A 12,693-nucleotide genomic window follows, 5' to 3' on the forward strand; every position below is an offset into this window, starting at 1 on the left:
GGGCTATTACAAACCCGAAGTTAAATATTGCATATTTTTTTTTAAAATGTTGGATTTTGTTTCACATCAGACATAATTTCAACCGATGTGGTATCATGATTTTTCACATCGACTTGTTGCCCGATGTAAAATGTCCTGGATTTATTACATCGCTTTGATTTACATCGGACCCAAACCCGATGTAAAATGTACTTTTCGCCCGATGTAAAAAGTGTTTTCTGCACTAGTGTTTGTAAACTACATTTGATGTTGTATCTATATCTTCACCTTCATCATTAGTCACCAATATCTTCAACCCTTTTTTTGAAGTGACCCGTGATATGGCAACATATAGTTGTCCATGAGAGAAAATTGGTTGTGGTAGATATACTCCAACATGTTTGAGTGATTGTCCTTGACTTTTATTGATAGTAATTGCAAATGAAACAGCTAAAGGAAATTGGCGCCGTTAGAATTTGAAAGGGATTCTCTTATCAGAAGGAGTCAATGATAACCTTGGAATATAAACTTTTTGACCAATATTGCTTCCTGAAATGACCTTTGCTTCAACGACATATTTTCCCATTTTTGTAATTATTAATCGTGTTCCATTACACAAACCTAAAGATTGTTCAATATTTCTCAATAACATTATTGGTACTCCAACTTTTAATCTTAACTTGTGATTTGGAAGTCCAGAAGAAATAATTGTGTTCAAAAATTCAGGAGTGTGTATATCATTTGGGATGTCAACATCTGAGTTTTTATAATACGGAGAATCAAAACTCAAATATATTATTTCTTTTCCACTTACTAAATCCAGCATGTAATCATTGATTGAGTCAAAAATTGTATTCTTAGGAGCTAATATAGCCCTATCTTGAAAAAATGTCTGGTCACTCATATTTTGGAAAAGATTTGGATATGTGTTTTGAACAATAGCGGCAAGTGGATCACCAAAACTTGGAATTAGAAAATTGTTTGGTATATTGATTGTGATATTTTCATCATTAGTTTCTCCAATACTTCCATCACCAATTCCCAAAATCCACCGAGAAAATTTTGTTCTTTCTTCAATATCAGACGTTGAACTTCCAGTTAGAAGTCTCATGTTTATAGTTAATGTAAGAACTTCACAAAAATTCCAAAGATAGGAAGAATTGATAGTAGCATGAACAACGTCTTGTCTAGTTCCTTTAGGTATGACAGGAAGGATTTGGCGAAAATCTCCACCCAAAACAACTACTTTTCCACCAAATGGGATATCTAAACTTCCATTATTATAAGATCGAAGAATATCCCTTAAAGTGCGATCAACAGCTTCAAAATAATGCTTATGCATCATTGGTGCTTCATCCCATATGATCATCTTTGCCTAGCTATTAAATCGGCCAAATCACTTTTTGGAGTTATTTCATATGTTGAGCATTCATCAACATTTATAGGTATGCAAAACCTTGAGTGTGCAGTTCTCCCTCCTGGAATAAGCAATGCAGCTATCCCACTTGAAGCTACTGTTATAACAATCTCACCCTTTGATCTTAATGCTGCTGACATTGATCTCCAAATATAAGTTTTTCCAGTTCCTCCATATCCATAAAGGAAAAAAAATCCTGGTTTATTTTCATTTACCCTTTTCATGATACGATCATATATTCCTTTTTGTTCAACAGTCATTGTTGACATTAATATACGATGCTCCTCAACCAAAGATTTTCTGTCATAGTTCAACTCATCATAAATCAATGTATTATTTCTCTTGGGTATTAATGACACATCTGCTTGAGGCATTTCATGATAATCTTCCAAACTCTTGTTATTACTTTGTAAGAATGTCTCTATTTCAGCTAAAGCGTAGCTTTTCAGTTGATCGGGAGTCAAGACCAGATCTATAATTTTAATGGAATATGTAATTAATTAAAAGAAATTAATTATTAAGCACAAAACATAATACATACAAAAATAAAAAGTGCAGTTTAAATTAATATGAAAATTACCTTCAATGTGCAAAAGGCGTCGTTGCTTATGTAAAATATCATCACACAAATACTCCCAAGTGTAATTCCAAACAAAATCTGGGCGAGATATTTGCTTTGACAATAATAAAGTTGCAAACAATAGGCACAAATATTCTCCTGTACCCCATTGGCTTGCCTCCACAATTGCATCTATGTATTCCTTATCATCATCCAAAAATCCCAATGCATAGCAAGCCTCCTTAAAAGTCTTCTTTGTATCATTATTAACTGTTTTTATTTCTTCAAAAGATGTAGGACCCTTCACATAATTTAGCAAAGTTCTCAAATAAAATATCTCACCAGATCCAGGGGGAACAAAATGAAGTCTTCCAATTGCAAATCCTTGTTTTCGTGGAGCCCATTTATGTTCTTCAACTTTCCACACAAACTTTGTTGGAAATTGACTGTATGTAAGATTTTTTGCTTCAGGATATATTTTGTTGGCATCCATCCATGCCAAAAATTTTGTACAATGAACATATTTTTTGTTCACAACATCCTGAATGTCAGCATAATCATCATATATCACATGTTGCTCATTCTTTAAATGAAAATTTAGTCGATCCACTGATGGTTCTCTATAATTAATATCAAAAGAAAATATTCTCCAAACAGCTTCACATGCTGACAAATATCTACAGTCGTAGTACATCTTTATTTCATCCAAACAATCAGATTTATTTTGCTCATTTCCAGTGCTATAAAAGGCAACAGTGACTCGATCATGCCCTTTGTTGACATATTTAAAAAGATATTTAATTGACCGTGACTGATTGCACCACTCCACATTTATATGAGCATTATACTTCAATAACAAATGTTTATTATAAGGAACCACAAACCTGTTATCTACAAATGAGTCACCTTTTTGAATAAACACATCATTGTCTCTCCTTTTATATACCGGATATCCATCTTCATCAATAACGGTAGAATCAGCAATTTTTTTTGGAAAATGTTTTGAACACTTTCCATTATGCATGCATGGAGATTTTTTATTTTGAGCGCCGCATGGACCATGAATCATCAATGAAGATACCACTTTAAACAACTCAGGCTCTTTATCTTTATCTGGAATCTCGGCAGATATTATTTTGTCAATATCATTAGGACAGTCACACTTATAATTAGTTTGAAGGAAAACCAATATGTGAGCATGTGGGAGTCCACGCTTTTGAAACTCAATAGTGTATATTACTGCATCAATGCAGTACATATAAGGTTCAATCAATCAACATGGTATCCATCACAAATGGAGAATAATGTATATTACTGTATATTAAGTTCAATTAATATTAAATGTTAGATAAAAATACATTTGAGTAATAATTATATAAAAAATATTAGATGAGGAATGAAAGTACATATAAGGTTACCTGATTTGACTTTTCCGAAAATAGTGCCTTTCTTGATGTCTTTTATTAACTGATCAAGTTTAATTTTGAAAAGTCGACTCACTAAATCGGGCCTATCCTCTGGCTTTAGGTGATATGTTTTCAAAAAATCAACCAATTCAGGCCATTTATGGTTACATGTGAAAGTGATAAATAAGTCAGGATATCCTGTCCAACCACAAATTGCCATGGCATCCTGATAATTTTGTATCATATATCTTGCTCCACCAACAAATGTAGACGGCAACACAATTCTTTTTCCTGATGAAGTTGGATTAGTCTCTCCTCTAAGAATGGCCTCGGTTAACCCCTTGTAGATTTCTGCTCTTAAGTCTTTCTGATGATCTCTAATCCACTTCAAGCGCGAAGACTCTATTGCACTAAATGAATCCACCAAAAATTGTTGAAATAATCTTTTAGAAAACAATAATGTTGACTGATTTGTATCTCTTTGTTGAATTTTGTATGCAACCCATTCTTTTTGTGTGATAAACTTCCTTTTTGAAGTGGACGTATTAGTATCTTCATTATATGGAATATCTTTTCAAAACCCGTCTTCTCCTCTAGGTAATAGAAGTGGATATTGTAATGGTAAATATGCTGGCTCAAATACAGAAATACGTTGCAACAGTCCAGATTGAGTCTCAACAACAACATCTCTATCAAAGTCTACTGAATCAAAATCACCAACGACCAATGCTGCCACCTCTGAAGCTGTTGGAAGATTGTATCGTCGACCATCACAACCTCTCTTTCTTAATATTCTTAACTTCATAGTTGGAGCATTTTGTTTTGTTATGGTGTCTCGAATTATCCTATATGTTTTGACATAGGGATTGAAATTATCAAGAACTTCCCTTATATCGCTAACAATTGTTGATTTCAACTCAAAGTCTTCACCATCCATTCTGTAATATATGAAAAAAATAATTGGTGGTTATATGTAATTGAAGTAGTGTTTATCAATAATCTTAAAACAAAAATATAATAAGCTCAAGGTTCGATATGATAATTATGACTATGAAACTATACAAATGAGTGTAATTACCTGACAACGGCCATTCTGTTAGCTATTTCATTATCAGTGTCGTAGATGTATAGTTGAGAAAATTTTGGTTGGTTCCCTGGTAAAGGCAACAAACTTCCAATTTGATGAAAGTTTTCACCATTCATCACAAATATTGGTGGTGCATTACCATTATTTATTTCCTTATTTATTTTTCCTCCCATAGAGGTGAAAGCAAACATACTATTGAAAGATCTAATATTTTCCAAAAAGAATTTACTCCTTCTGTCATGTTTGTGATACAAATCATGCAAAGATTGAGGAAGGGTGGGGTATAGAGCAATTAGAATCTTGCCTTGCATGCAACACATTGAAAATTTTGGTGTCAGTGGTCTATACAGTTTTTGAACGCGTTCTTCATACCACATCAATGCACCACAGAATTCACAAACACATATTGGGTGACCCATATTTAAATATTGCGAATCTACAATTTATACAAAACAAAAAATTAACAATTTTATTTGCCAAATAGTCAATTTTAATATTGGCAAGATATCTTTAACAATATAATGTAGCAATATTATGTAGATATAAAATTTTGAACCTGAGTTAGCAGTATCATCTAATTGTTCATTGTCAATTTCTAACGGAAATTGAATCCCTAAAAGAAGTAAACATATTTTTACAATGTTAAATATACATATAATAATAGGTTTTTAAATCATAGATTTGAGAATATTGTAATATTACTTTAAATAAATATTTTGATTAAATTACCTGAATTAGAAGGTACATTCGACTCTTCTACATTTGTCATGCATACCATGGTGTTTAACTCATTGTCATTTTCCACCATTGACATAATGTCTGAAAGTTAAAAGGTAAATTTGTTTTAATTAATTAAGTTCAATAAGAGTAAAATATTCTACAAAATGATACTAATCTAATTTGTGTAAATAAATACAATATCACTGACAATTTGTAATTGAAAAAGAATTCTTAGAAGAAAATAAAATACAATATTAGACTATGTAAATATATATTTTTAAATGTTAAAAATATATATCCTTTAAATAAATATTTTTATATAAAAATACCTAAATTAGAAGGTATATCCGACTCTTCTCCATTTGTGATGGATACCATGTTGTTGTAGTCATTGTGATTTTCAATAGAAGAATCAATTTCTGAAAGATAAAAGGTGAATTATTTTTAATTACATTAAAAATTATGTATTTTAAGATTTGAATATATTTTATAATTTTTAAATTTACCCATATTTTGTAACGTGATTTTTTTAATACGTTTCAAATCAAGTTGTTGCTTCCTTTTGAGTCGATTGAAACGTTGAATTTCTGCATCATTTTCTCCATGTTGCTTTTCTGTTTTATAGTGGGAAATAAGACACTTTATCAACTGCCAAGGTATATATAATTTGGTTGTTCAAGATTTATTGTTGCCAAATGCCAAACAGTGGAATATGAGGTTGATTAGAGAGTTGTTTGATTTTTCAGGAGCAGAAGCTATTACTTATGTCCCGTTAGTGGAGGATGTTGTTGTTGACCGTTTGGTATGGAGGGAAGAGAAAGATGGGCATTATAGTGTTCGTTCTGGTTATCGCATCTGGAAAAGTAGTAAGAAGCCTCCTAGCCAGGAGAATATTGAGGTTAATTGGAATGGTTTGTGGTCTATCATTGCTCCCCCACGTGCGAAACACCTTCTATGGCGGATTTGCTCGGGTTGTTTGCCTTCCCGGGTCCGACTACGACAACACCATGTCCCTTGTCCTATTATGTGTCAATTTTGTGGGGAGGAGGAGGAGGATGATTGGCATGTGTTTTTTGGATGTCTTGAGACTATCGAGTGTTGGAGAACAGCAGGTTTGCATGACACTATAGCACCCTTCCTTCATCATTGTAATGACATTCGATCTCTTATTCTAAACTTGTGTAATAGGGAGGATAGGAAGGCAGCGGGACGCTTTGTTATGATGATTGAGTTATTGTGGCATAACAGGAATGACTTTATTTGGAATAATGAGAAGGAGGAAGTGTCAAGGCTTGGTTGGTTAGCTTTTCACAAGTGGCAAGAGTGGTGGTTGGCTCAAAATTCCCAGGATGGAGAGCCGTCTCTTTCTTCCACTCTTTCTTGGATTCCCCCCCCCCCCCCCTTCTGGATGGTTTAAATGTAACGTTGATGCGGGTTTTAACCGTACTCAAGGAACTACTAATAGAGGTTGGTGTATCCGAGATAACTTGGGGAATTTTGTTAAAGCAAGTGTAGCTTGGGATGTTGGATCGTTTTATATCCTTGAAGCAGAAGCGTTGGCCTTAAAGGAAGCTATCCAAAGTGCTTTAACCCTTCATATTGACATTGTTATCTTCGAAGGTGATTCTCTTCAAGTTGTCCAAGCTATTCATTCTAATACCATCGGTGGTTCTGAATTTACTTTTATTATTCGCTCTATTAAATCTTTACTTTGTAATTTCACGAACTTTGAGGTTAAGTTCATTAAGCGTCAAGCGAATATGGTTGTCCATTGTCTTACAAAGGCGGCCAATTCTTGGCCTCGACGCAGTCATGTTAACAGTATTCCTCGTTGTATTGACTCTATCCTTATGAATGAAAGAAGTTAAGTTTGTTTTGGTCAAAAAAAAAGACACTTTATCAACTTAAAACAAATATAAAGATATAAAGATATTAAAGATGCAATAATATAATTAATATTATAAAAAATATTTATAAAATAAAGTGCTGTTATTTTTACAGATTTTATTATATTCTTGAATATTTAAAATAATTATAAAAATGCAAGTCTTTGAAATAAAAAATATTTATTTAAAATATTTTTAACAAAATTGTAATATAGAAATTACTATTTAAAATTTTTGAAAAAATTAATTAAATAATAAATATATTAAATAATTATGAAAAGATTAATTAGTTATTACCGTGGAATTTTGATGTATAAATTTTATTTTTTTCATAAAATATAATCAATAAAATAGGTTGGACTGTCATATTTAAAAATTCTCTATATAAATATTTGTAATGTTATATTGATGTGACAAAAAATATTATAATGTATGAATAATAATGACATTGATGAATATAACATAACTGTCATTTAAATATTATTTCTAATAATTGTAATTATTTTTATTTTATTATTAATTATAAATTGAAATAACTAAAACTTTATTTGTGTATAGTTTAAGGATATGAAAATATTATATCACACAAATAATAATAAATCTCACCGAGTAATTTATCCTCTTTTGTTGAAGACATGATATCAATAAATGACATAAATTCAAAATGATGAATAGGTATCTCCGGGGCATTCACTTTGAATAAATGTGTAGATCCCATAAAATTGAGCTTATACTTATGGTTTGTGGTTCTGAATGAAACATCATTCAGAGCAACCAAAATTTTTTCAAAAACATACGTAGAACCTTCTAAAATTTTATCCTTAAATTGTGGCATGAGATTTTTTCGAATTGTTGCATGAATTTTTCCACACTGTTGATAAATAAAAAGAAAAATAAACATGTTAGTATATATATATATATATATATAATTAAAGATTTTTTTAGATCATATAGAGTAATTCAAATAATACCTTTTCATCCAATAAGAGCATATGGAGACTTCCATTCTCTGCTGAATTTATGCGATCCGGTATAATCCAAAGATGAATTACTCTAACCTTCAAATTAATTTCAATTTTGCCACCACAAATTTGAGCTACAGGAGTTATCATGGAAGGGATATCTACAAACAAAAAACATAAATTTAATTAGGTAAAAAATTACATTACAAAATATAGTAAAGTGATTGAAGAGTGAAAAATATAGTAGTGCATGTATATACCCATATCAAATTTGGTATTATAGTGAATGAAGAGTGAAGAGTGAAGAATGAGTAGTATGTGTTGTTATTGAAAAAAGAGATTTTGTTTTGTTTTTTAAAGAATTTTAAGTTGCTTATATTATAAAAGAAATGAAATATAGTAATAATTGTTACTAATTTTATGTTTAGTAACTGAAATAAGAAATTAATTATAATAGTAACTGAAATATATAAATAATTAATTTTATTATTTTTTAAAGTTTATAAGTTTTGAATTTGCAAATCTGTTTTTTACGGTAAAAAACAAATTGAATGCCTTAAACAAATTGAATGCCTTAAATTGAATTTGCAAGATTGCTAAATTAATGCTTTAATTTTATATTAAAAAAATTATTGTCAATTTAATGGGTTGGTTTTTAAATATCATTCTTAAAGTTTTGAATTTGCAAGTCTCTTTTTTACGGTAAAAAACAAATTGAATGCCTTAAATTGAATTTGCAAGATTGCTAATTTAATGCTTTAATTTTATATTAAAAAAATTATTGTCAATTTAATGCGTTGGTTTTTAAATATCATTCTTAATTTAATGTGTTGATTTTATAAACAATTTATATAAAAATAATTATCAATTTAATGCGTTTATTTTATACAAATGATTATGATTTATTAAAAGTAGTAATTTATCTTCTAAATTTTTATTTTGAAAATGTATTATTACTTTAAAAAATAAAAAAAAAGTAATTAATGTGAGTATTTTAAATAATTATAACTTATTTTTATATTAAAACATAACTTAAAAAAGAATTGATGTCAATATAGTAAATATTTTTTAATTGTCATGAAATCATAATAGGAAGTTTTTATACAAAAATTTTTAATCCGTAGAAACCTTCTGTTTCAACCCCGTTTGTTTCAACCCTCTCTCTATCTGATGGTATTCTTGGCGGCACCCACTGAGTGTTTGGTCAATCATAATAGGGGCTGAAGTTAGTTCTTCTTCAAGTACGATCTGGGAACAATTTTGACAGTATTACTCCGAAGGTGCTTTCAACCACGGAAGTTTCCCTTTTGTTTTCACAGGTTTGCTTTAATTTTTCAGAGTTGTTATTATTCTGAATTTTATTTTTTTTATGGTTTAGTATTTTTTTTTTAATATTTAATTTTATTGAAGTGGGAATGTTTTGAAATCAGGAGTGAAATCTATTTTCATTGATCCGAATCAAAGGAAGATAATAGTTGTTGGTACTGTGAATCCTATGAAATCTATCCTTAGAGAAGGAAGAAGTACTCGAAAAATCAGAAGCGTCAGAATGCTCCTTTCAACATCAGGAATTCGCGCAGAGATCACATCACTAAAGTAATATAGATTGTCCTCAATTTCATCTACAGCCGCCGTAATGGTAGCCTTTGAGTCTGAGCCTGGATTTCTGTCTCAGCAACCATAATATTTTATTATTATTATTATTATTATTATTATTATTATTATTATTATTATTATTATTATTATTATTAGGTGTATGACATGTAGGTTTTATTCTCATGAATTAATATTATTATTAAGGTTTTATTCTCATGAATTATTATTATTATTATTATTATTATTATTATTATTTATTATTATTAAGTTTTATTCTCATGATGACATGTGGTCTAGATTGTTGTAAGGATGACATGTGGCTAGGGTTGCCATCATGACATCTTTACATTTATATTAAGTAGATAATGAAAAATAATATGTATCTTACTTTAAAGCCTATATATAATTGTATGTTATAATTTTTTTTTGCACTTAATGTTGTTAATTAATATCATGAATTAACTCATAGAATTGTATTAATAAGCGAGTCCTAATATTAATTTTGTGTTGAATATAATATAAACTTAAATTTAGTATTTGGCAATGGATTTGAACATTTAAACTATGGACGTATTTATTAGATTATATAAGTATATATAGGTCACATACTGGACAAGCATGTCTTTTGCTTAACCATTTCATTCTTACGAACCTCGTGCTTGAGGAATTATGGACTGTTATGTTATATCTCAGGCCCAACTAGTGTCAAAGGACTCAACTTATTATCCCAACATCTCATAAGTGGGACAGAGAGTGCTAAAAATAGGAAGGGCGGTATTGATAACATGTCAGACACGGGGTAAGTCATCCACATCCTTTACTTTATAGGGAATGACTCACCGAACATGTTTCAAAAAATGAGAGGAATTTTTTTGTCAAAGCTGATAAACTAACCATATCTCTTATATGAAAAGGATGACTTATTTATTAATTTTACTACTTGGTCAAGGCTTCATAGCATATGGCCAAAATAATATGAAAAGAAAACAATCTCCCTTAGGGAAAGCCAATGCTATAAATACCTAATTGAACAATGGACTCTCTCTTTTTATATATATTTTAGAATTTTTTTTCTACAAATAAGATAGTTATTTCATAAATAGATTATTTTATCATTTTTTTAAGATAAGTTTTCTTTATTTAGGTCTCATTACATTATAATGAATTTATTACAATAAATATATTTATTATAATAAAAAGTAGACTACTATAATTTTATAATTAGTATTAAACAAAAACTATACTCACAAATGCAATAAAAAAGATATGACACAAAAGGATCTCATTCTATTTAATACAAAATAAATATATCATTATTGGCCCCATATCACATACATAAATAATAATAATAATAATAATAATAATAATAATTATTATTATTATTATTATTATTATTATTATTATTATTATTGAAACAAACACAACAAATTAATTTTAGTTTTGTTGATTACATTTAATGAGTAAGGACAACAATAAATGTAAGGATTGATTATTGATTTTGAATATCAATAGTAATAATGAAATACAACATTAAAAAAATTAAAATAAATTTGTTTTTATTGTTTTTATTGGAATACATAATGAGGGACTTTGCCTTTTCTAAGGCAAAATGATAATGATAAATGGGCATTGGAACGGGTGTATTTTGTAAGCATATTACTTTTAGCGTGAAACTAAATTTTGGGAAAACCAATGGAACATAATAATAAAAAAAAAATATGTAATAAGAATGTGGATTATATAAATTTAATGTGATGAGTAGTAATAAATTGAAATTTATATCAAATTAACTATATTATTGTGAAATTCAATTATATTAACCAACCATATTCTAATATGAAAGATAGACATCTAATAAAAATGCAATTATTTTTAAGAAAATCAACTTTTGTTCAAATCGTAAATAATATACTTTAATCGTTGAAGGTATGGAAGGTAGAGATAAATATATTCTAATTAAAAAAGACAATTGGAAGATATAAAAAATTGGAACATAATTGGATTGAAAATCGTTGAAGCATCTTGGAATTTAAAGATTTTAACGTAAAAGGGGTTTGTAGGTTTCCCAAGAAGAAATGAAGATTTTCGTATAATAGGTAATCATGGTACTATCTCTTAATGATTATTTGAAAATAAATATACTATCTTAAAATTTAAGAAATTTTATATTATAGGTTTGATTATATATTTTATAAGTAATTTATTAGTTGACATAGTATATTTTTATTTGTAATTGAATTCGGAAAAAAAATTAAATTTATGTAAATGAAATGAATATTATAAAGCAAATACAACTGGATTCAACGTATGAAAAAGAAATCCAAATATATGAGAAAAAATACAACCATGTTCTTGTTATTGTGAACCAACCATGTTCTAATATGAAAGATGGGCATCTGATAAAAATGCAATTATTTTTAAAAAAAACCAACTTTTGTTCAAATCGTAAATAATATACTTTGTAACAAAAAACTTCCTTGTAAATAACATAAAATAACCATCTAAATAAATGATTTCACTGTTAAAAGCCATTTTAATAGCCATTTTAATATTAAATTAAGAAAGAAATGGTGTAAAAATTTAGTTTGAAGATGCCTAGAAATTTTATCACCCTTTTTACATTGATTTTTTTATTTTGATTGTAAAAACAATTGTTTGATTTATTTACAAAATTATCACTATTTTTGTTCTTCATATTTTATTATAATTGATCATACTTATTCTTTAATATTCCCCTTCTAATTTAAATTAGTCAATATCTAAATGAATACTGGTTAACATTATCAAAATAATGAAATCGTCCAAAATTAATTGTTTTGTTTTTGGTTTTTTTTTGTTGCAATATCATAAACCTCTCAAACAATAACTTATCATCAAAGCATAACACAAAAATCTCTAAAAGAGACAAACCCAAATCAAAAGATTCAAAAAAATAAAGAAAGCTTTAATATTTAAAGCATAAAAGAAAGAGAAGATTGTTGTTCACTCATTGCTTGCAGGTTGTTGTCAAAGAGAGTGAGTGCATATGCTCTTGGCTTGATAAAGAAGAAGAACTGAAGAAGAGGATCTGAGCTGCCATAA

At 28.8% G+C, this 12,693-nt stretch overlaps 1 protein-coding gene and 1 pseudogene across 1 annotated transcript; one reads left to right on the forward strand and one right to left on the reverse strand.

Moving 5' to 3' along the window:
- Nucleotides 1-223: 223 nt before the first annotated feature.
- On the reverse strand, nt 224-5,678 carry LOC131648575 (uncharacterized; annotated as a pseudogene).
- A 202-nt stretch (nt 5,679-5,880) lies between these two features.
- Nucleotides 5,881-7,036, forward strand: LOC131648576 (uncharacterized). Its single transcript, XM_058918323.1, has 2 exons — nt 5,881-6,463; nt 6,621-7,036. Exons 1-2 carry the CDS (start codon nt 5,881-5,883, stop codon nt 7,034-7,036), a joined length of 999 nt encoding a protein of 332 aa, XP_058774306.1.
- The last annotated feature ends 5,657 nt before the right edge of the window (nt 7,037-12,693 follow it).

This window comes from Vicia villosa, linkage group LG2 (genome assembly GCF_029867415.1).
Source record: "Vicia villosa cultivar HV-30 ecotype Madison, WI linkage group LG2, Vvil1.0, whole genome shotgun sequence".
In the NCBI taxonomy this organism is placed as follows: Eukaryota; Viridiplantae; Streptophyta; class Magnoliopsida; order Fabales; family Fabaceae; genus Vicia; species Vicia villosa.

Excerpts from the sequence above, each read along its gene's own strand:
- LOC131648576 (XM_058918323.1), top strand. The coding sequence starts at position 5,881 with ATGAGGTTGATTAGAGAGTTGTTTGATTTTTCAGGAGCAGAAGCTATT. Across the intron at positions 6,464-6,620 it reads GGAGGAAGTGTCAAGGCTTG|GAACTACTAATAGAGGTTGG; the intron begins GTTGGTTAGCTT and ends ACCGTACTCAAG.